At 53.8% G+C, this 22518-nt stretch overlaps 2 protein-coding genes across 2 annotated transcripts; one reads left to right on the top strand and one right to left on the bottom strand.

Annotated features, from left to right (window-relative positions):
• The first annotated feature begins 14404 nt into the window (after positions 1-14404).
• LOC142067694 (feather keratin 1-like) lies at positions 14405-14733 on the top strand. The gene has a single exon (XM_075116598.1). It carries the CDS (start codon positions 14405-14407, stop codon positions 14708-14710), a length of 306 nt encoding a protein of 101 aa, XP_074972699.1. The 3' UTR covers positions 14711-14733.
• Positions 14734-18969: 4236 nt separating this feature from the next.
• LOC142067926 (feather keratin 1-like) lies at positions 18970-19284 on the bottom strand. Its single transcript, XM_075116935.1, has one exon. It carries the CDS (start codon positions 19282-19284, stop codon positions 18979-18981), a length of 306 nt encoding a protein of 101 aa, XP_074973036.1. The 3' UTR covers positions 18970-18978.
• Between the last annotated feature and the right edge of the window lie 3234 nt (positions 19285-22518).

Here is a 22518-nt window from a genome sequence, read left to right on the forward strand (position 1 = left end):
ACGACAGTCTTTTTGGCGCCCAACGTGGGGCTCGAGGGTTGGAGATAACAACAGCTGCTGGTCCCAGCACCATGTTGTCCTTTTTGCAGTGGGTGTTAAAAATCGGTGTTGGTCGTTTGAGTCTGCTGTGTTCTGCTGTGATTAGTAATGTTTTGCCTACGAGATTTGTTATACAAACACTCGTTTTCAGCTTTATCTGGTATTTGGGGTTTTTGCTGAAACCGTTACTGTACTTCGGATACCACCTTGTTGAGGCAATTAGCAATTATACCTCCTCCTCTGAGAGATTTTTTATGGAGGAAATACAGAATAATACCTTTGCAACTTTGTTCTATGATGTCTGTGCCTTTGTTACAACAACGTTTTTGTATCTTGAACATCCTTGGGTGGTTAAGGTGCAGTCATTGTTAGTTTTTGGGCATGTTGTTTTGGTTTTGACTAAGCAACTTAAGAATATCACCCAGAAATCTGCCCCGAGGCTTGATAGTTACGAGTGGCAGGGCATGTGGGATAGCATGGGCAAATACCTAGGGCAGTGGGCACCCCCAGTGTTTTGGAGTTTCACCCCCGAGCAAGTGCAGAATCCTAAAAAACTAGTAGAATATTTGGAGAAAGTATGTTGTTACGCTGGGAACTCCAGAGAGACACAGATAACTGCAACGTGCTGGGGTCTGGCCCATGCATACCGAGCCCTGCTCAACAGTATTCAGTGCCCCCAGGGGGAAGAGAATGTCTCTGGATTGAAATGCAAAGTGACTGGCACTGTAGACAATCCAGCCCTGACAACAGGCACTGCAGCCACTCAAACCCCCACAACAAGTACCGGAGCTAGCTCAGAAAATAAACCCGTACCAGTATCAGTTGCCCCCATACATAAGACGAAATATTGGAAGCGGACATCAACTCGTTTAGAACGGGATGATGAAGAACCAGGGCCATCGCGGGGAGAGGAGGGAGAAGTAATAAATGAAATAGAGACCACCCGATCCCTGTCCTTAAGCGAGTTGCGAGATATGCGAAAAGATTATAGCCGTCGTTCAGGTGAGCACATTGCCACCTGGCTGCTCCGATGCTGGGATAATGGGGCCAGTAGCCTGGAACTAGAGGGAAAAGAAGCCAAACAATTGGGATCCCTTTCTGGGGAAGGGGGCGTTGACAAAGCAATTGGAAAAAAACCACAAGCCCTCAGCCTCTGGAGGCGACTCCTGTCTGGAGTGAAGGAAAGGTATCCCTTTAAAGAAGATGTTACATATCGCCCAGGAAAATGGACAACTATGGAGAAAGGCATCCAGTATCTCAGGGAATTAGCTGTGTTTGAGGTGATTTATGGTGACCTGGATGATCAACGGTCATCCAAAGATCCAGATGAAGCCGAGTGCACACGACCCATGTGGCGGAAGTTTGTACGGAGCGCACCATCTTCGCATGCAAACTCATTGGCAGTGATGTCCTGGAAAGATGACGAGACACCAACGGTGGCAGAGGTGATAGATAGACTCCGGGATTATGACACAAATATCTCTTCCTCGCTTGTCTCTGCTGTGGAGAAACTATCCCAAGAGGTCCAGCAACTCAAAGAAGATCTGTCCTACTCCCCACCTCGACAGAGCAGTGTCTCAGCTGTTAGGAATAAGCGTCCTTTGGCTCAAAGAAGGGGATACACACCACGGGCCACCCTATGGTTCTACCTGCGTGACCACGGAGAGGACATGATGAGGTGGGATGGCAAGCCTACTTCGACCCTACAGGCACGAGTACATGAACTGCAAGGAAGTACAGTCACTCAGGGAGGCTCTTCCAGGAAAGCTGCTGCTCCAGTTTCCAGCGAGCAAGTCCCCAGACAGAGGAGTAGAAGCGCAGATTTTATTTCTAAGTGTAATAGAGGGACTCCTGATTCACATTTACAGGAAGTGAGTTGTGACTGCCATGATCAGGACTAGAGGGGCCCTGCCTCCAGCCGGGTGGAGGAAAGGGATAACCGGGCTTACTGGACTGTGTGGATCCGATGGCCTGGCACGTCCGACCCACAGGAGTATAAAGCTTTAGTGGACACCGGCGCACAGTGCACCTTAGTGCCATCAAACTATATAGGGGCAGAACCCATCAGCATTGCTGGAGTGACAGGGGGATCTCAAGAGCTAACTGTATTGGAGGCCGAAGTGAGCCTAACTGGCAATGAGTGGCAGAAGCACCCCATTGTGACTGGCCCAGAGGCTCCGTGCATCCTTGGTATAGACTACCTCAGGAGAGGGTATTTCAAGGACCCAAAAGGTTACAAGTGGGCTTTTGGTGTAGCTGCCTTGGAGACGGAGGAAACTGAACAGCTGTCTACCTTGCCCGGTCTCTCAAAGGACCCTTCTGTGGTGGGGTTGCTGAAGGTCAAAGAACAACAGGTGCCAATCGCCACCACAACAGTGCACCGGCGGCAATATCGCACCAACAGAGACTCTCTGATCCCCATCCATAAACTCATTCACCAACTGAGGAGCCAAGGAGTCATCAGTAAGACCCACTCACCCTTTAACAGTCCCATATGGCCAGTCCGGAAGTCTAATGGAGAGTGGAGACTAACAGTAGACTATCGTGGCCTGAATGAAGTCACTCCACCGTTGAGTGCTGCTGTGCCAGACATGCTAGAACTTCAATACGAACTGGAGTCAAAGGTGGCCAAGTGGTATGCCACAATTGATATTGCTAATGCATTCTTCTCAATCCCTCTGGCAGCAGAGTGCAGGCCACAGTTTGCTTTCACATGGAGGGGCGTCCAGTACACCTGGAATCGACTGCCCCAGGGGTGGAAACACAGTCCTACCATTTGCCATGGACTGATTCAGACTGTACTGGAACAGGGAGAAGCTCCAGAACACCTTCAATACATTGATGACATCATTGTGTGGGGCAGCACAGCAGAAGAAATTTTTGAGAAAGGTGAGAAAATAGTCCAAATCCTTCTGAAAGCTGGTTTTGCCATAAAACAAAGTAAGGTGAAGGGACCTGCACGAGAAATCCAGTTCTTAGGAATTAAATGGCAAGACGGTCGTCGTCAGATTCCAATGGATGTGATCAACAAAATAGCAGCCATGTCTCCACCAACTAGCAAAAAGGAAACACAAGCTTTCTTGGGCGTTGTGGGTTTTTGGAGAATGCATATTCCAAATTACAGTCTGATCGTGAGCCCTCTCTATCAAGTGACCCGGAAAAAGAATGATTTCAAATGGGGCCCTGAGCAACGACAAGCCTTTGAACAGATTAAACGAGAAATAGTCCATGCAGTAGCTCTTGGGCCAGTCCGGGCAGGACAAGATGTAAAAAATGTGCTCTACACTGCAGCCGGGGAGAATGGCCCTACGTGGAGCCTCTGGCAGAAAGCACCTGGGGAGACCCGGGGTCGACCCCTAGGGTTTTGGAGTCGGGGATACAGAGGGTCTGAAGCCCGCTATACTCCAACTGAAAAAGAGATATTGGCAGCATATGAAGGGGTTCGAGCTGCTTCAGAAGTGGTTGGTACTGAAGCACAGTTGCTCCTGGCACCCCGACTGCCAGTGCTGGGCTGGATGTTCAAAGGAAACATCCCCTCTACACACCATGCAACTGATGCTACGTGGAGTAAATGGGTTGCACTGATCACCCAGCGGGCTCGAGTAGGAAACCCCAGTCGCCCAGGAATCTTGGAAGTGATTATGGACTGGCCAGAAGGCAAAGATTTTGGATTATCACCAGAGGAGGAGGTGACACGTGCTGAAGAAGCCCCACTGTATAACAAACTGCCAGAAGATGAGAAGCAATATGCCCTGTTCACTGATGGGTCCTGTCGCCTTGTGGGAAAGCACCGGAGATGGAAGGCTGCTGTATGGAGTCCTACACGACAAGTAGCAGAAACTGCTGAAGGAGAAGGTGAATCGAGCCAGTTTGCAGAGGTAAAGGCCATCCAGCTGGCCTTAGACATCGCTGAACGGGAAAAGTGGCCAGTGCTCTATCTCTATACTGACTCCTGGATGGTGGCAAATGCCTTGTGGGGCTGGCTGCAGCAATGGAAGCAAAGCAACTGGCAGCGCAGAGGCAAACCCATCTGGGCTGCCACATTGTGGCAAGATATTGCTGCCCGGGTAGAGAAACTGGTTGTAAAGGTACGGCATGTGGATGCTCACGTCCCCAAGAGTCGGGCCACTGAAGAACATCGAAACAACCAGCAGGTAGATCGGGCTGCCAAGATTGAAGTGGCTGAGGTGGATCTGGACTGGCAGCATAAGGGTGAACTATTTCTAGCTCGGTGGGCCCATGACACCTCAGGCCATCAAGGGAGAGATGCAACATACAGGTGGGCTCGTGATCGAGGGGTGGACTTGACCATGGATATTATTGCACAGGTTATCCACGAATGTGACACATGCGCTGCAATCAAGCAAGCGAAGCGGGTAAAGCCTCTGTGGTATGGGGGACGATGGCTGAAATATAAATATGGGGAGGCTGGGCAAATTGACTATATCACACTCCCACAGACCCGCCAAGGCAAGCGCCATGTGCTTACAATGGTAGAAACAACGACTGGCTGGCTGGAAACATATCCTGTCCCCCACGCCACTGCCCGGAACACTATCCTGGGTCTTGAGAAACAAGTCCTGTGGCGACATGGCACCCCAGAGAGGATTGAGTCAGACAATGGGACTCATTTCCGAAATAGCCTCATAGACACCTGGGCCAAAGAGCACGGCATTGAGTGGGTGTATCACATCCCCTATCACGCACCAGCCTCTGGGAAAATTGAAAGGTACAATGGACTGTTAAAAACCACACTGAGAGCAATGGGGGGTGGGACATTCAAGCACTGGGATACACATTTAGCAAAAGCCACGTGGTTAGTCAACACGAGGGGATCTGCCAACCGAGCTGGCCCTGCCCAGTCAGAAATCCTACATACTGTGGAAGGGGATAGAGTCCCTGTAGTGCACACAAAAAGTATGCTGGGCAAAACAGTCTGGGTTCTTCCTGCCTCTGGCAAAGGCAAACCCATTCGTGGGATTGTTTTTGCTCGAGGACCTGGGTGCACTTGGTGGGTGATGCGGGAGGATGGAGAAATCCGATGTGTGCCTCAAGGGGATTTGATTTTGGGTGAAAACAGTCAATGAACTGAATGGCACAATGTGAACTGCTATATAATATTGTGTGTCACCTCTGTGTTGTATCAATGATATCAGAGTACGAGCCTCCCAACCCATGGAAGATCAACTATGAAACAAGCCGTGCAGCAGTGATGGAACGATGACTGACTCGGTATGCAGTAACCCAACGCCACACACCATCTCTCCCACCCGGAAAGACTGATACAACAGATGGAGCCCAGAGTCATGGACTGCGTGAACTCAATGGACATTTTAATGGACATTTTACAGGGAAGATCCATGAACTAAGGGAATGATGTCCGTGTATTATGTTAAAGGATGGGAAGGGGAGGGGTGGTGGTTGGTACGGTTGTATTGCATCATATGGGACCTGGGCATGGTGTAAGTGGTATGGAATAAGGGGTGGAGAATGTGCTGGTTTTGGCTGAGAAGGGGTTAATTCTCCTCACTGTGGGGGTCAGCTACCTTTCCAGCTTCCCGCGCTCTGCCGCGTGGCGTGGCAGGGGGGGCTGGGAGGGGCAGGGCCATGGTGGGGGCGGCTGACCCCGACTGGCCAATGGCAGGTTCATTCCATACCATGTGACACCATGACCAGTATATTGAGGGGGGGCAGTGGCAGCGCGCAGGCGGCGCGGCGTCGGGTCGGGGGGCGGCGAGCGGCTGCGGCGCGTGCGGTTTGTTCCGGCGGTTCGTTCCCCCTCTCCCCTCCCTTCCCCCCTCCCCCGGGGCTTTGCGCCTCTCGTTGTTCTCCTTTACATTGCATTTCTACTGTTGTTTCTTTTAATTTTCATTATTAAACTGTTCTTATCCCAACCCACGAGCGTTACCCTTCTGATTCTCTCCCCCATCTACCGGTGGGGGAGTGAGCGAGCGACTGTGTGGGGCTGAGCTGCCGCTAAACCACGACACTACTGGTCTCCAAATGTTGTGGTGAGTGGCACGAAGGACAGCTGGTAACCACTCCCTTCTGGTGCGTTGTAGGGGTCTAGGCTGGGGCCAATAGTTTTTAACCTCTATATGCAAAGTCCTGCAGTGGGGGAAGAAGAACCTCCTGCACCACTACAGTCCGGGGCCAATGGGCTGTGAAAGAGCTTTGCAGCAGGGGACGTGGGTCCTTGTGGACACCATGAGGTAGCCCGCACCCATGCAGAAATGGCATCCGACATCATTCTGGTCTGGGGTAGGAAGGACTTTACTATCAGATTGCAAAAGTTAGAGGCATCGAATCACAGAATAGTTTGGACTGGAAGAGACCTTTAAAGGTCATCTAGTCAACACCCCTGCAATGAACAGGGATATCTTCACAGAATCACACAGGTTGGAAGGGACCTCAGGGATCATCTAGTCCAACCTTTCCGGGAAGAGCAGAGTCTAAACAAGATGGCCCAGCACCCTGTCCAGACGACTCTTGAAGGTGTCCAACGTGGCCGAGTCAACCACTTCCCTGGGGAGATTATTCCAATGGTTGACTGTCCTCACTGTGAAAAATTTCCCTCTGGTGTCCAATCGGAATCTCCCCAAGAGCAACTTGTTTCCATTCCCCCTTGTCCTCTCCGTGGGACTCCATGTAAAAAGGGAGTGTCCATCTTCTTTGTAACTACCCCTTAAGTACTGGTGCACGGCGATGAGCTCCCCTCTGAACCCCCTTTTCTCAAGGCTGAACAAACCCAGCACTCCCAGCCTATCCTCGTATGGCAGGCTTCGCAATCCTTTGATCATCTTGGTGGCCCTTCTCTGGACCCCTTCCAGCCTGGCCACATCCTTTTTGTACAGAGGGGACCAGAACTGCACACAGCGCTCCAGGTGTGGCCTGACAAGTGCTGAGTAGAGTGGGCTAATGATGTCTTTCTCTCTGCTGGCGATGCCCTTTTTGGTGCAACCTTGCATCCTGTTGGCCTTCTTGGCCGCAGCAGCCACTGTTCGCTCATGTTGAGCTTTCTGTCCACCAGGACCCCCAGGTCCCTTTCCACAGAGCTGCTCTCCTGCCAGGTGGATCCCAGTCTGTGCTGCATTCCTGGTGCAGTTTCTCAGGTGCATGATCTTACACTTTTTCTTGTTGAACTTCATAAGGTTCTTGCTGGCCCACTCCTCCAGCCTATCCAGATCTCCCTGCAGAGCAGCTCTCCCTTCCGGAGTGTCTACTTCCCCACTCAACTTGGTGTCATCAGCAAACTTCATCAGGCTACACTTGATGCCGGTATCCAGATCACTTATAAAGATGTTGAATAACATTGGGCCCAATATCGATCCCTGGGGGACTCCACTTGTGACAGGTTGCCAGTTTGAGAAAGAGCTATTTACCACCACCCTTTGGGTGCGGCCTGTCAGCCAGTTCCCCACCCACTGCACAGACCACTTGTCTAGGCCATAACACATCAGTTTCTCCAGGAGGAGACTATGGGGCACCGTTATCAAAGGCCTTGGAGAAGTCCAGGTAAACAATGTCCACGGCCTGCCCCATGTCAACCAGGCAAGTCACTTTGTCACAGAAGGCCACCAGGTTTGTCAAGCACGATCTGCCTTTAGTGAAGCCACGTTGGCTTTTTCCCAATCACGTGCTTCAATTGACTTGTGATGGCCCCCAGGAGGATTCATTCCATAACTTTCCCAGGGATTGAAGTAAGGCTGATGGGCCTAGAGTTACCCGGATCCTCCCTCGAGCCCTTCTTGTAGATAGGGGTAACATTTGCCTTCCTCCAGTCCTCTGGGACATCCCCCGTTCTCCATGACTTCTCAAAGATTATTTAGAGCGGCCTTGCGATGATGTCAGCCAGCTCTCTCAACACCCTCGGGTGGATGGTGTCAGGGCCCATTGATCTGTGGGGGTCAAGCTCCTGCAGTAGTTCATATACTAACTCTTCCTTCACCGATGGTGGGTTGGTGTTTGGTTCGATGGGCAATTTTGTTCCCAAAGCCTGGGACCCTACAGTGCTGATAAAGACCAAGGTGAAGAAGGTGTTGAGGACCTCTGCCTTTTCTGCATCATTCGTGATTGATTCTCCTTTTCTGTTTAACAGTGGGCCTATGTTTTCCTTCTTTTTCTCCTTACGGTTGACATGTCTGAAGAACCCTTTCTTGTTATTTTTTATGTCTACAGCCAGTTTCAATTCAAATTGGGCTTTTGCTTTTCTGACTGTGTCTCTGCACTCGCTGGCTATGCCCCTGTAGTTCTCGGTGGACAATCCTCCACTTCTCCATTTCTGGTGTGCTTCCCTTTTGGATCTGAGTAGACCCAGGAGGTCATGGTTGAGCCATGGGGGCCTCTTGCTCCGCTTACTTCCTTTTCCTTTGTAGGGGATTATCTGGCTTTGTGCTTCCAATAGAGAGTTCTTGAAGAATTCCCAGCTCTCACTACCTCCTTTGTATTCCATGGAAGCCTCCCATCGATCCGTCCCAATTGAGCCCTGAGTGCACTGAAGTTTGCGCTTCTAAAATCAAGAACCCTTGTCTTAGAGCTGACCTTCAGCACACTCAGCAGGATCCCGAACTCCACAATGTTGTGGTCACTGCAGCCAAGGCTATCACTAACCAAGATATTACAAGGCAGGCTTTCTCGGTTTGTGAATAGCAAGTCCAGCAGCACCTCATTCCTGGTTGGCACATCTAACATTTGTATCAGGAAACAGTCCTCTACACATTCCAGGTACTTGGTGGATGACACGCCAGCTGCCGTATTGTTCTTCCAGCAGACGTCTGGGTAGTTGAAGTCACCCATCAGGACCAGATTCTGTTGGCCAGAAGCTTGCTTTAGTGCCCCAAATATCACTTCGCCGGCTTTGTCACCATGGTTAGGAGGTCGATAGCAGATGCCCACTGTGAGGTCCTGCTTGGAGATGACCCCTTTGACTTTAATCCAGAGGCATTCGATAGAGCAGTCGCAATCACCATAGTTGACTTCGATACATTCTAGGTGTTCCTTGATGTAGAGTGCAACTCCTCCACCTCTTCTACCTTGCCTGTCTTCACGAAAGAGCTTGTAACCATCCATTGCGATCCCCCAGTCATTTGAGGTGTCCCACTGTGTTTCAGTTACTCCTATGATGTCGTACCCTTCTGAGAGGGCACGGAGCTCCAGCTCCTCCTGTTTGTTACCTAGACTGCATGCATTCATGTACATACACTTGAGGGGTTTACTCCTGTGTTTCACCTCTTGGGAGACAGCTAAGGAACCTTTGTCACCACACTGCTTGGCCTGACTTACTCCCCCGTTGGATGTGCTGGTGTGAGCGTTTTCTCCACGGATCCCACCCCCCAGGTCCTTCAGTTTAAAGCCTGCCTCACCAAATTAGCCAGCCTACTGCTGAAGATTCCCCTAACCCCTTTTTAGACAGATGGATTCCATCCCTCCCTCGCATGTTGCCGTCATTGAAGAACACCCCATTGTCGTAAAAGCCAAACCCCTCACGACGGCACCAACCACATAGCCAGGAGTTGATATGCATTATGCGCCTGTTTCTGGCTGCTCCCTTCCCTCGAACTGGCAAAATGGAAGAGAAGATCACTTGGGCGCCAATGCTTTTCACTTGCTCCCCTAGGGCTCGAAAATCTTCCTTGATTTTACCCAGGTTGTGGCTCTCAGTGACGTTCATGCCTACATGAAATAGTAATAGCGGATAGCAGTCTGTTTTCCTGATGAGTTGTGGCACCCTCTCAGCAACGTCTCGGACCTTGGCTCCTGGGAGGCAGCACACCTCTCGTGACTCCCTGTCAGGCCGGCAGATGGGTGCCTCAGTACCCTTCAACAGAGAGCCACCCACCACAAGCACTCGTCGGTTCTTTTTACGATACCCACTGTGTGTTGCTGGTACAGTTTCCCCTTGCAGGGGACTTTGCAGACTTTGCTGATGGGTATCCTCAGTCGTTAAGGCTTCATATCTGTTTCTAATTGTGATGGTGGAGGGTGCAGGCTGATGTGGAATCCTGCTCTTGTGAGTCACCAGGGTCCACGGTGCCTCATTCTCGGCGGTGTCTGCCACAGGAACATGATTCTGAAGCCACCTGTCTATCTCTGCCTCAGCTCCTCAAATACTGCACAGCCTCTTCACCGTTTCCTGCAGTTCGGCCACCTGACCCTGTGCACACCTCGTGCAGGTACTTACCTTTTCATCAGGAGGGGTGTTTCGGCATTTGCCGCAACCCACTGCCTGTACTGATGTGTCCTGTCTTACCAGACCCGTCTGGGTGGATGAGTCTGACATCTCAGGGGCTTTCGCTGAACAAACAGTGGTTTTAGCTCTGAGGCGAGTGCTCACCATTTTGCCCAAGGCCAAAGCACTTGCCTGAGCTGTAGACCTACAAGCGGGCTGTGGCATCCTCCTGCTCGCCCTGCCTGCACGAACTGCCGCCCCACGCCCTGTTTGCCTGTCCTGTTCGCCACGCTCCTGGTCGCTCGCACTCCCTAGGGGCTGTTTAAATCTCCCGCCATTGCTTCTGGCAATGCCCCACGCTGCGTCAGCTGCACGTCAGCCTTGCTCGCGAGAGCTGCCGGCTCCTGACGGGTCCCTCTGCTCACCCCCAGGCTTCTTGGGTACGAGGAACCGCTCTGCCTGCCCCGATCTAGCACTGCGCCACGGGACTCGCCCTTGCCGCCGCTGAGCTCCTCGCCGACTGATTCACCTAGATCAGGTTTTTCAGGGTCTTGTCCAACCTGACCTTGAATGTTTCCAGGGCTGGGGCATCTACCACCTTGCTGGGCAACCTGTGCCAGTGTTTCAGCCTCATAGTAAAAAATTTCTTCCTTATATCCAGTCTGAAGCTGACCTCTTCTAGTTTAAAGCCATTACACCTTGCTCTATCACTACAGGACCTACTAAAAAGTCTGTCCCCATCTACCTTATAATCCCCTTTAAGTATCCAAAGGCAGCAGTAAGGTCTCCCCTGAGCCTATGCTTCTCCAGGCTGAAACAACCCCATCTCCCTCAGCCTGTCCTCATAGATGTGTTCCATCCGTCTGACCATTTTTGTAGCTGTCGTCAGGGCTCGCCTCAACAGGTCTCACCAGAGCGTAGCAGAGGGGCAGAATCCCCTCCCTCAACCTGCTGGCCATGCATCTTTTGATGCAGCCCAGGATATAGTTGACTTTCTGGACCGAGAGCACGTATTGCTGGCTCATGTCCAGCTTTTCATCCACCAGTATCCTCAAGCCCCTCTCCACAGGACTGCTCTGAATCCCCTCATCCCCTAGCTGGTATTGATACTGGGGGTTGCCCCTACACAGGTGCAGGACCTTGCACTGGGCCTTGTTGAACCTCATGAGGTTCACATGGGCCCTCTTCTTGAGTTTGTGAAGTTGATCCCTCTTCTTGGCTCAGCACAGCTGACACCACAACTGCTATGAAGGATTTCCCGTTCATGGCTCCCCAGTATGAGAGAGACACAGCCATAATAGCACAAGTTCAGCAAAGGGCCACAGAGACCATGAAGTGGCTGGAGCCCCTGAGGCAGGAGGCGCTGCGATACATAGGGTTGTTCACCCTGGAGGAGAGAAGGCCCCGATGCACGCTTCTTAGCAATGGGTAAAAGAGCTGATGGGAAGGAGTCTGGACCACAGAGCCAGACTGCCCTGAGTCCTGTCCAGTGAAGGGGCAGCAGGTAATAGGCACATACTGAAATACAGGAATTTCCATGAAAAGGTAAGAAAAGAGTATGTTAATGTGAGGGTGGTAAAGCTCCATCTGGGGTTACCACGGACAAGTTGTGGTTTCTCTGGCCTTGTAGGTATTCAGAGCCAGGCAGGACTTAGCCCTGAGCGTCCTCCAAAGGCTGGCCATGCTTTGAGCAGGGGCAGTTGGGGTAGACAATGTCCATAGGTCCCTTCCAACCTCAAGGCTCCTGCGATTCTGTCATGGGCAGAAGACAGGTGATGCACGGCTGCTGCAAAGAAGGAAGAAGTGTTTGGGAACATGGGAATCAAGGGCAGCCTTGGCTACCACAGCACAGGAACACTAGGTTTGAAGAGCTGTTGTCAGGGAGGAAAGTGAGTATCATCTGATACTGAGTAGCATCTGATTTCCTGACAGTGGACAGAGAGCAGGCTGCCTGTGGGGAGTCAGGGCCTTCTCTCTCCCAGCGGTCACCTCTAAGTTCTCCCAGGCTGCTCTGCCCTTTGAAAGAGTTGAAGGAAGGAGGGGTATCCCTCCCAGCCTGAGTAAACTTGAGCCGTACAAGCCAGCTGATGTGCTACAGGGCAGGGCTGCTGTAAAGGAAGACCTAGACCAGCGGGAGCACTGGGCCAAAGGAACCTCACGGTGTTAAGAAGGACACGTGGCAAGTGCTGCATCTGGAAAGGAAGAACCTCTTACATCAGTATGGCCTGGGGAATGGACCAGGCTACGCTCTTAGAGACCTGAAACCTCCTCTGGGTAGACCTGAGCCGTGGGGCAGGGTCACCCTTGGAGAGACGCTTGAAGGGTGGAAGGCAATGGACATACAGGCCTCGTCTTCCTGGACCAAGACAGCCGGCTGTGGGAGGGGGCACTCCTGAATGCTCCGTGGAGGAAAAGAAAAGGTCACAGAAAATATCTCCCCACAGGTTGGGACTCTTGCTTGGTTCTCAAGCGTTACATCTTTTCCTGGCAGTAGTGCCTCACCATGCCTCCTTTCCCATGCCCCAAAGGCCTCCTCAGTTTGGAGTATAACCCAGCGCTGTTGGGGAAGCAAGGAAACTTCCCCCACCTCCCCAGCGAGTGGTGTCTGTCAGGACCCTGCAGTGCCACGTGCCTGGGGATGCTGAGGGGATGAGGGGACGTGCTCAGCAGGGCCCTGGGTACAGAAGCAGCTCTGAGACTGCACTGAGGAGGTGATGCACTTCCCTGCCCTGCAGACATGGAGGCAGCTGGGATGTGTCTCAGGAGGGCAAGGGAATGCCTTCAGAAGCCAAGCTTCCCGGGATAGACTCTCCCTACCCATGGTGAGTCACACTCTAATGTTGGATTGGCCGTGTGCCAGCCTTTATGTGTGAGGCCAAGCCAGGAGTGCGTGCTGTCTGCAGGCTTGTATCCCACGCAGGGCTGAATTCCCCTGAGGCCAGGGCCGCTCCATCCCTGCCCCAGGAAAATCGTCTTTGAGCACTGGCTGCACCCGAGTACACAGCTCCAGGGCAGGCCATTGTGTGTCCCGCTGGTCAGGGTCCTAAGCATGCAGCCAAACTGCATGGTGGTGTGAGGAGAGTGGGAGGAACAAGGTTCTGTCCAGAGCCACAACACACCCGCCTTGTAGGGAGGAGGGAGGGGCCCAACTTATTGTGGGGCTTTGGGAGGGCAACGTTCTCATTCCACAAGCCCGCAGATGTCATTGTTAGGAGACCCCCAGAGACTGCCACAAGAGGGGATGACTTTACCATAGACACTGGCCAAAGTTTGCAGGAATGGGAAGCTTTCCTTGGGAGAAGACATTTGTAACCACAGCACAGCCCACCTGCCCACAGAGGCAATGGTCAGTGATTGCTGGAGCGAGCATGGGGGCAGTCAAGGAGGAGGAAGGATGCGGCGTGTCCCCATTCGCAGAAGCCTTCGGGCACCAGGGAGAAGACAGCATTGGTGGGAAGATATGCCCATCTTCCTGCACAGGCTGTTGAAAACATCTCACCAGATTTCCCCAGACCCATGTCCTCCCTCTCCACAGACCTCCCCAGCTCTTGGGGACACACCTTTTGCCTGTGTTGACATGATTCTGTGCAAGAAATCCTTGGGCCTCTCATCCCCTTCCTTCAAAAGAGCCTCCGTGGCCTAATGGTCATGTCAGAAATGAGGAAATAAAATGGCAGGCTTGACGTAAACCAAAACACAGCCTGTGCCATCAGGTAGGATATTTTTCTCTGGAGGTGAGTCTGTTGGAAAATTACTGCCCGCGTGCAGTGACTGAGGGCCTGGGGCAGTGCAGGAGCAGTATAAAAGCAGGCCCTTCCCGTCACTCTCTCACCCACTCCTCTCGCCTCGATTTCCTTGGGAACAAGGTGAGCTGAAGCCCTTTCCTGTCTTTCTCAGCTGCCTCCTCCTTTTCCTACTGTGGGATTTCTCAGCCCACACTTGGCTCTTTTTCCCCTGCTGTGTCTTCAGTCCCCATGCCACGGTAGAGGGATGGTGTGGCTTCGAGAGAGGCTGGGCTGAGGTGTCTGCTGAGCTGGTGCTATGTGGGTTTAGTCGTTCTTCTTGGAGCTCTTTTGGGCTGAGGGAAATGGTATTCCTCATCGTCCTGGGGTGACAGGCTGCACCTCACCCACCCCTCCCCCCCCATGCTCTGCTTCCCCCTGCCCACTCTCACAGGTGCACCTCCCGCCCCGAGACATGTCCTGCTACAACCCGTGCCTGCCCTGCCAGCCCTGCGGCCCGACCCCGCTGGCCAACAGCTGCAATGAGCCCTGTGTCAGGCAGTGCCAGGACTCCACCGTCATCATCCAGCCCTCCCCCGTGGTGGTGACCCTGCCCGGCCCCATCCTCAGCTCCTTCCCACAGAGCACCGCCGTGGGATCCTCCACCTCCGCTGCCGTTGGCAGCATCCTCAGCTCTCAGGGAGTGCCCATCTCCTCCGGGGGCTTTGGCCTCTCCGGCTTTGGCAGCGGCTACTGCGGCAGGAGCTGCCTCCCCTGCTAAAGCTGCTGGCGATGGCCCTGGGGAAGGCCCCCAGGGACCCACAAGATGGCACTGGAGTGCGGATGGAGGGTCGGCTGGTTGCTTTCAGAAGGGCTGAGCCACACCGGCAGCCCATCAGGCAGATGGACACCTGGCAGGGTCTCGGCCACAGCCATGGGGCGAAGACTCCTATCTGAGCCTGGTGCTCCCTGCGCTGGGACCAGCACTCAGAACGACCACAGTTCCCTCTTCTGCCTCAGTAAAGTTCTGCTGCATCCCAGTCCATGCCTCTGTGTCATCCTTTCCTCTGTAGAATCTCTCCCATGATGCCCAGGGAGAGAGATGTTGCTCCCTGGTCATTCTGGCAGGGTGGTCTTTGGGATGGTTGTGCAATGGTTGTTATCACAATTGTGTTGCGTCTGACGGGGGTGGAATTAACTTTCCCCATAAGAGCCTTCATAGTACTGTGCTTTGTAGGTGTAGCTAGAAGGGTCCTGGTAACACAGAAATGTTTTGCCTTCTGCTGAGCAGTGCTTTTCTTTGCTTATGCACGTGGGACTTGCGTTTATTCATTACACTGCCTTTATGCCAAGCCACAAAGTTTTCTCCTTATTTTCTGCCCCCTGTCTCGCTGAGGACACGGAAGGATAGAGTGTCTTGGTGGGCAGCTGGCAGCCAGACGAGGCCAACTCCCCGCAGCCTTTCTGGCGTTCAGCACGGGTCTCAAGACATTGGCAGTTTTGATCTGAGCGTGCTCTAGCTGTAGTAGTTCCTAATTAGCAGGCGTTTGCGCAGGTGAGGGAGGGTGTTCGCTTGGTGCACCGCTTATCTCTTTCCTTGCCTGAGCTTGGGCACATGTTCCTAGAACCAAAGGCTATGCGCTTTGCCCTGGCATGGATACCCTTCCTGTGCTGGGCAGAGCTGCCTTGTGGAGGGGGTGCGGGAACACACCTCCCTCTTCCCATGCGGGACTGATGTGGGTTGTATGGTTACACAGGCTCCCGAGGTCCTCCCTCTCCTTTACGCGAGGTGTTTAAAACTACTAACCAACACTGTTGCCTTAACGTGGGGTTTGTGGAATGTGGTGTCATGCTGGCGTACGAGGAGACAATTTCTGGGTGCGGTGACAGTGAAACATGCCCTGAGGTGGCCGGTCCGTGGGCGGCAGCTGCCTGAAAACCAGCTGCTTTTAGCACTGTGTTGGAGCTTGACCTGTGCCTATCGAGCCATGATTCAGTACTATCAGAGGACAGTGTTTAAGAGAGGGACCCAAACCTCTCTGAGAATGTCACGGTTCAGCCGGGCATCCAAACTACATCTAAGAACGTGGTAGTTGAGGCAGAGACCCAAAGCACATCTGAGACAGCCATGGTTGAGATCGGGACCCAAACACCACCTCGAGTAATTGCTCCAGTAGTGGAAAAGAAATAGTGGGCAGGGAGGTGAACCGGACTATATCGTCCATTAGTAAGGGAATGAGGGGGACGAAGAGTCTGATGGGTAAGCTGGTCCTTCAGCAAAGAAGTGGGAGGGAGAAGTGAGAGAAATCACTCAAGAGACGGGAAGTACCCGGTCCCTGACCTCAAGGGAACTTTGGGAGATGTGGAAAGATTACAGGCAGCAGCCGGGAAAGCGGATCACTGCCTGGCAACTCCGATGCTGGAAGAGCAGGGCCAACAGTCAGGAACTGGAAGGTAAGGAAGCCCAACAGGCTGAGCGCCTCGCTAGGGAGTGGGGAGTTGACAGCGGCATTGGAAAAGAGGCGGTGAATTGCAGTGCCCGGGGGCGTCTCCTGTCAAGTACGAGGACAGGATTTCCGCTGAGGGAAGATCTTGTGATTTGGCGAGGAAGGTGGACTACCACTTTGGATGGCATCCAATACCCAAGAGAATTAGCGGTGCTGGTCATCGTCTACGGTGACCTGGGTGACAAGGAGGTCTCCAAAGGTCTGGAGAATGCCCCGTGTATACGGGCCATGTGAAAAAGGTGGTCCGCAATGCACCAGTGGCATATTCTAACAGCTTGGCAACACTGCACTGCCCAGATTTGGATACACCAACTGTGGAGAGAGCAGCTTGCTGCCTCTGAAATGTTGAAGAAAATCTCTCTCCCTCCTTGTCCCCGCAGGCCAGCACCTCAGCTGTGAGGGGTGCCCCACAGAGCCAGTCTGCTCCTGCTGTGGTCAGGGGGGAAAGGAAGACCCCGGACCGTGTCACGTGGCCCTCTCCGGATCTTCCTGCATGACCAGGGGAAGTGGGATGCTGAGCCCACCTTTGAGCCGGAAACCTGCGTGCGCACACAGCGGGGAAGGCCGCTGCTAATAAGGGGCCGTGCAAGAAGGCTGTCAGTTGAGCTGCAGCTCAGTTACCCCATTATCTGGGGGCAAGAAAGCAGAAGAAGGGTTAGGGAAGGGCAAAAAGAAAAATGCTGATTCTTCTTAGAGGTGGATTGGCCATGAAACAAAGCAAGGGCAACGGACCTGCCCAGGAGAGGTGTTTGTTGGGAGTACGATGGCAGGGTGGCTGTCACCACATCTTTATGGATGTGATTAATAAGGTAACACCTGTATCCCCGTCACCTGGCAGCCAGACAAGGTCAACCCGCCACAAGAACGATTGCTAACTGCCGCAGCGTGGTCCTTCCGTCTACGGACACCGCAGCACCAAGGGTGAGGAGAGCGTTGCGCTGGAGGTGCGTAGGGCAGATGGGGAGCCTTTGCTCTTTGCAAAAGGCGGGCAGGGTGGGACCCAGGGCGGTGGGCCCCTTCGGGCCACCATCACTTTCATGGAGAGGAAGTCATCCATGAGTCCTCCAGAGCCCCTGGCCATCAGGCCCTGCTTTGTTGGACCTCTGCGCAGCCGTGCCTTCCGGGCCTCAGTGCACTTGCTGAGGAAGAGACGCGTGGCCACTGCTGATGTCGCTTGAGGAGCCTGGGCTGCGCGAAGCCCTGGGAGGGCAGCAGCCCCACAAGCTGCTGGGAAGTGGCCAGGTGGGGAGGAGAGGAGTCAGGTGGGAAGGGGTAGCAATCGCTCGTGCCCTGGCTGCTGCTGTGCTGGGGGAGGAGGCTCAAGCAGGAAATGACCCCCAAACGGCTGACCAGAATTGACAAAAGAGCTGTGGCATGCTGTATGACATCATGGCCAACAATAGCACTGTGGGTAGAGCCGTGATCAGCATCTGTCTTGGTAGTAACCAGCCACGTCACCTCACATCTCCTTCGCCCTCTGACAAGCAACAGCCCAAGAGCAGGGCCAGGAAGAGGTGCTTTTTTGGTAACCCCATTAAAACAGGTGAAACTCAACTCTCAGGACTCTTCCCAGACATGAAGGGCGGCTGACATCAACATCCTGGACTGCGTGAGTAGGCGTGTAGCCAGGAGATCGTTAGGAGTGATGACCCCACTCAGCTCAGCACCAGCCCGACAGTCTTTAGAACATTAGTTCAAGTTTTGGGCTGCAATATAAGAAGGACGTGACCAAACGGAATGGGTTCAGCGGAGGGTGGCCAGGAGAGTGAGAGGCTTGGAGCCCTTGCTTGGGGATGAGAGGCAGAGGGTGTGGGGTTTGCTGAGCGTGGAGAAGAGAATGCTTTGGTGAGAGACCTAAGATCGTCTCTGAAGCAGCTACGGTCATTAAAGTGTGTCAGGTAACTCTTCCCGCCCCAGATAGGCAGAGAAGTTCAGAAAGCAGGGGGTCACCCTACGTGTGCCAAACAATACTCAAAGCAAGCCTGTGTTAACAATCACTGCATTACCATCCCCAACAAGCCTCTCCCAGAACCAGCCCCGAGCAACATATCTGCCCTTGGGCATCTTGGGAGAGCATCTGCAGGGGGAAGAATGACACAGAGACAAAGGCGGGGATGCAGCAGAACTTTAATGAGGCAGGAGAGGGAATTGAGGTCGTTCTGAGTGCTGGTCCTGGTGCAGGGAGCACCAGGGGCAGATGACAGCCAGCACCCCACAGCTGCAGCAGAGATCCTGCCAGGAGTCCATCTGCCTGCCCCACGGAGGGAGCAGAGCCAGCAGGAATTCCCTAGGCTGGCTTTGTGGGGCTCAGAGCCACGGGGAGCACGGGAGATCAAGGACCCGGGAGGGAAAGGAGAGAGTGGAAGAGGGGAAGGGTAGGCATGCACTGTGTTTTCCAAGAGCCCATGCTGACCCTTTACTTCTGCAAGGGGTGGTTGGCATGGGTCAGCCCCTCTGAAAGCAAGAAGTGGGTGCTCCGTCGCCAGTCTAGTCCCAACTTGTGGGTCCCTGGGGACCTTCCCCAGGGCCATCGCCAGCAGCTTTAGCAGGGGAGGCAGCTCCTGCCGCAGTAGCCGCTGCCAAAGCCGGAGAGGCCAAAGCCCCCGGAGGAGATGGGCACTCCCTGAGAGCTGAGGATGCTGCCAACGGCAGCGGAGGTGGAGGATCCCACGGCGGTGCTCTGTGGGAAGGAGCTGAGGATGGGGCCGGGCAGGGTCACCACCACGGGGGAGGGCTGGATGACGACGGTGGAGTCCTGGCACTGCCTGACACAGGGCTCATTGCAGCTGTTGGCCAGCGGGGTCGGGCCGCAGGGCTGGCAGGGCAGGCACGGGTTGTAGCAGGACATGTCTCGGGGCGGGAGGTGCACCTGTGAGAGTGGGCAGGGGGAAGCAGAGCATGGGGGGGGAGGGGTGGGTGAGGTGCAGCCTGTCACCCCAGGACGATGAGGAATACCATTTCCCTCAGCCCAAAAGAGCTCCAAGAAGAACGACTAAACCCACATAGCACCAGCTCAGCAGACACCTCAGCCCAGCCTCTCTCGAAGCCACACCATCCCTCTACCGTGGCATGGGGACTGAAGACACAGCAGGGGAAAAAGAGCCAAGTGTGGGCTGAGAAATCCCACAGTAGGAAAAGGAGGAGGCAGCTGAGAAAGACAGGAAAGGGCTTCAGCTCACCTTGTTCCCAAGGAAATCGAGGCGAGAGGAGTGGGTGAGAGAGTGACGGGAAGGGCCTGCTTTTATACTGCTCCTGCACTGCCCCAGGCCCTCAGTCACTGCACGCGGGCAGTAATTTTCCAACAGACTCACCTCCAGAGAAAAATATCCTACCTGATGGCACAGGCTGTGTTTTGGTTTACGTCAAGCCTGCCATTTTATTTCCTCATTTCTGACATGACCATTAGGCCACGGAGGCTCTTTTGAAGGAAGGGGATGAGAGGCCCAAGGATTTCTTGCACAGAATCATGTCAACACAGGCAAAAGGTGTGTCCCCAAGAGCTGGGGAGGTCTGTGGAGAGGGAGGACATGGGTCTGGGGAAATCTGGTGAGATGTTTTCAACAGCCTGTGCAGGAAGATGGGCATATCTTCCCACCAATGCTGTCTTCTCCCTGGTGCCCGAAGGCTTCTGCGAATGGGGACACGCCGCATCCTTCCTCCTCCTTGACTGCCCCCATGCTCGCTCCAGCAATCACTGACCATTGCCTCTGTGGGCAGGTGGGCTGTGCTGTGGTTACAAATGTCTTCTCCCAAGGAAAGCTTCCCATTCCTGCAAACTTTGGCCAGTGTCTATGGTAAAGTCATCCCCTCTTGTGGCAGTCTCTGGGGGTCTCCTAACAATGACATCTGCGGGCTTGTGGAATGAGAACGTTGCCCTCCCAAAGCCCCACAATAAGTTGGGCCCCTCCCTCCTCCCTACAAGGCGGGTGTGTTGTGGCTCTGGACAGAACCTTGTTCCTCCCACTCTCCTCACACCACCATGCAGTTTGGCTGCATGCTTAGGACCCTGACCAGCGGGACACACAATGGCCTGCCCTGGAGCTGTGTACTCGGGTGCAGCCAGTGCTCAAAGACGATTTTCCTGGGGCAGGGATGGAGCAGCCCTGGCCTCAGGGGAATTCAGCCCTGCGTGGGATACAAGCCTGCAGACAGCACGCACTCCTGGCTTGGCCTCACACATAAAGGCTGGCACACGGCCAATCCAACATTAGAGTGTGACTCACCATGGGTAGGGAGAGTCTATCCCGGGAAGCTTGGCTTCTGAAGGCATTCCCTTGCCCTCCTGAGACACATCCCAGCTGCCTCCATGTCTGCAGGGCAGGGAAGTGCATCACCTCCTCAGTGCAGTCTCAGAGCTGCTTCTGTACCCAGGGCCCTGCTGAGCACGTCCCCTCATCCCCTCAGCATCCCCAGGCACGTGGCACTGCAGGGTCCTGACAGACACCACTCGCTGGGGAGGTGGGGGAAGTTTCCTTGCTTCCCCAACAGCGCTGGGTTATACTCCAAACTGAGGAGGCCTTTGGGGCATGGGAAAGGAGGCATGGTGAGGCACTACTGCCAGGAAAAGATGTAACGCTTGAGAACCAAGCAAGAGTCCCAACCTGTGGGGAGATATTTTCTGTGACCTTTTCTTTTCCTCCACGGAGCATTCAGGAGTGCCCCCTCCCACAGCCGGCTGTCTTGGTCCAGGAAGACGAGGCCTGTATGTCCATTGCCTTCCACCCTTCAAGCGTCTCTCCAAGGGTGACCCTGCCCCACGGCTCAGGTCTACCCAGAGGAGGTTTCAGGTCTCTAAGAGCGTAGCCTGGTCCATTCCCCAGGCCATACTGATGTAAGAGGTTCTTCCTTTCCAGATGCAGCACTTGCCACGTGTCCTTCTTAACACCGTGAGGTTCCTTTGGCCCAGTGCTCCCGCTGGTCTAGGTCTTCCTTTACAGCAGCCCTGCCCTGTAGCACATCAGCTGGCTTGTACGGCTCAAGTTTACTCAGGCTGGGAGGGATACCCCTCCTTCCTTCAACTCTTTCAAAGGGCAGAGCAGCCTGGGAGAACTTACAGGTGACCGCTGGGAGAGAGAAGGCCCTGACTCCCCACAGGCAGCCTGCTCTCTGTCCACTGTCAGGAAATCAGATGCTACTCAGTATCAGATGATACTCACTTTCCTCCCTGACAACAGCTCTTCAAACCTAGTGTTCCTGTGCTGTGGTAGCCAAGGCTGCCCTTGATTCCCATGTTCCCAAACACTTCTTCCTTCTTTGCAGCAGCCGTGCATCACCTGTCTTCTGCCCATGACAGAATCGCAGGAGCCTTGAGGTTGGAAGGGACCTATGGACATTGTCTACCCCAACTGCCCCTGCTCAAAGCATGGCCAGCCTTTGGAGGACGCTCAGGGCTAAGTCCTGCCTGGCTCTGAATACCTACAAGGCCAGAGAAACCACAACTTGTCCGTGGTAACCCCAGATGGAGCTTTACCACCCTCACATTAACATACTCTTTTCTTACCTTTTCATGGAAATTCCTGTATTTCAGTATGTGCCTATTACCTGCTGCCCCTTCACTGGACAGGACTCAGGGCAGTCTGGCTCTGTGGTCCAGACTCCTTCCCATCAGCTCTTTTACCCATTGCTAAGAAGCGTGCATCGGGGCCTTCTCTCCTCCAGGGTGAACAACCCTATGTATCGCAGCGCCTCCTGCCTCAGGGGCTCCAGCCACTTCATGGTCTCTGTGGCCCTTTGCTGAACTTGTGCTATTATGGCTGTGTCTCTCTCATACTGGGGAGCCATGAACGGGAAATCCTTCATAGCAGTTGTGGTGTCAGCTGTGCTGAGCCAAGAAGAGGGATCAACTTCACAAACTCAAGAAGAGGGCCCATGTGAACCTCATGAGGTTCAACAAGGCCCAGTGCAAGGTCCTGCACCTGTGTAGGGGCAACCCCCAGTATCAATACCAGCTAGGGGATGAGGGGATTCAGAGCAGTCCTGTGGAGAGGGGCTTGAGGATACTGGTGGATGAAAAGCTGGACATGAGCCAGCAATACGTGCTCTCGGTCCAGAAAGTCAACTATATCCTGGGCTGCATCAAAAG

Source organism: Phalacrocorax aristotelis, chromosome 23 (assembly GCF_949628215.1).
Source record: "Phalacrocorax aristotelis chromosome 23, bGulAri2.1, whole genome shotgun sequence".
Classification (NCBI taxonomy): domain Eukaryota; kingdom Metazoa; phylum Chordata; class Aves; order Suliformes; family Phalacrocoracidae; genus Phalacrocorax; species Phalacrocorax aristotelis.

Excerpts from the sequence above, each read along its gene's own strand:
- LOC142067926 (XM_075116935.1), bottom strand. The coding sequence starts at position 19,284 with ATGTCCTGCTACAACCCGTGCCTGCCCTGCCAGCCCTGCGGCCCGACC.
- LOC142067694 (XM_075116598.1), top strand. The coding sequence starts at position 14,405 with ATGTCCTGCTACAACCCGTGCCTGCCCTGCCAGCCCTGCGGCCCGACC.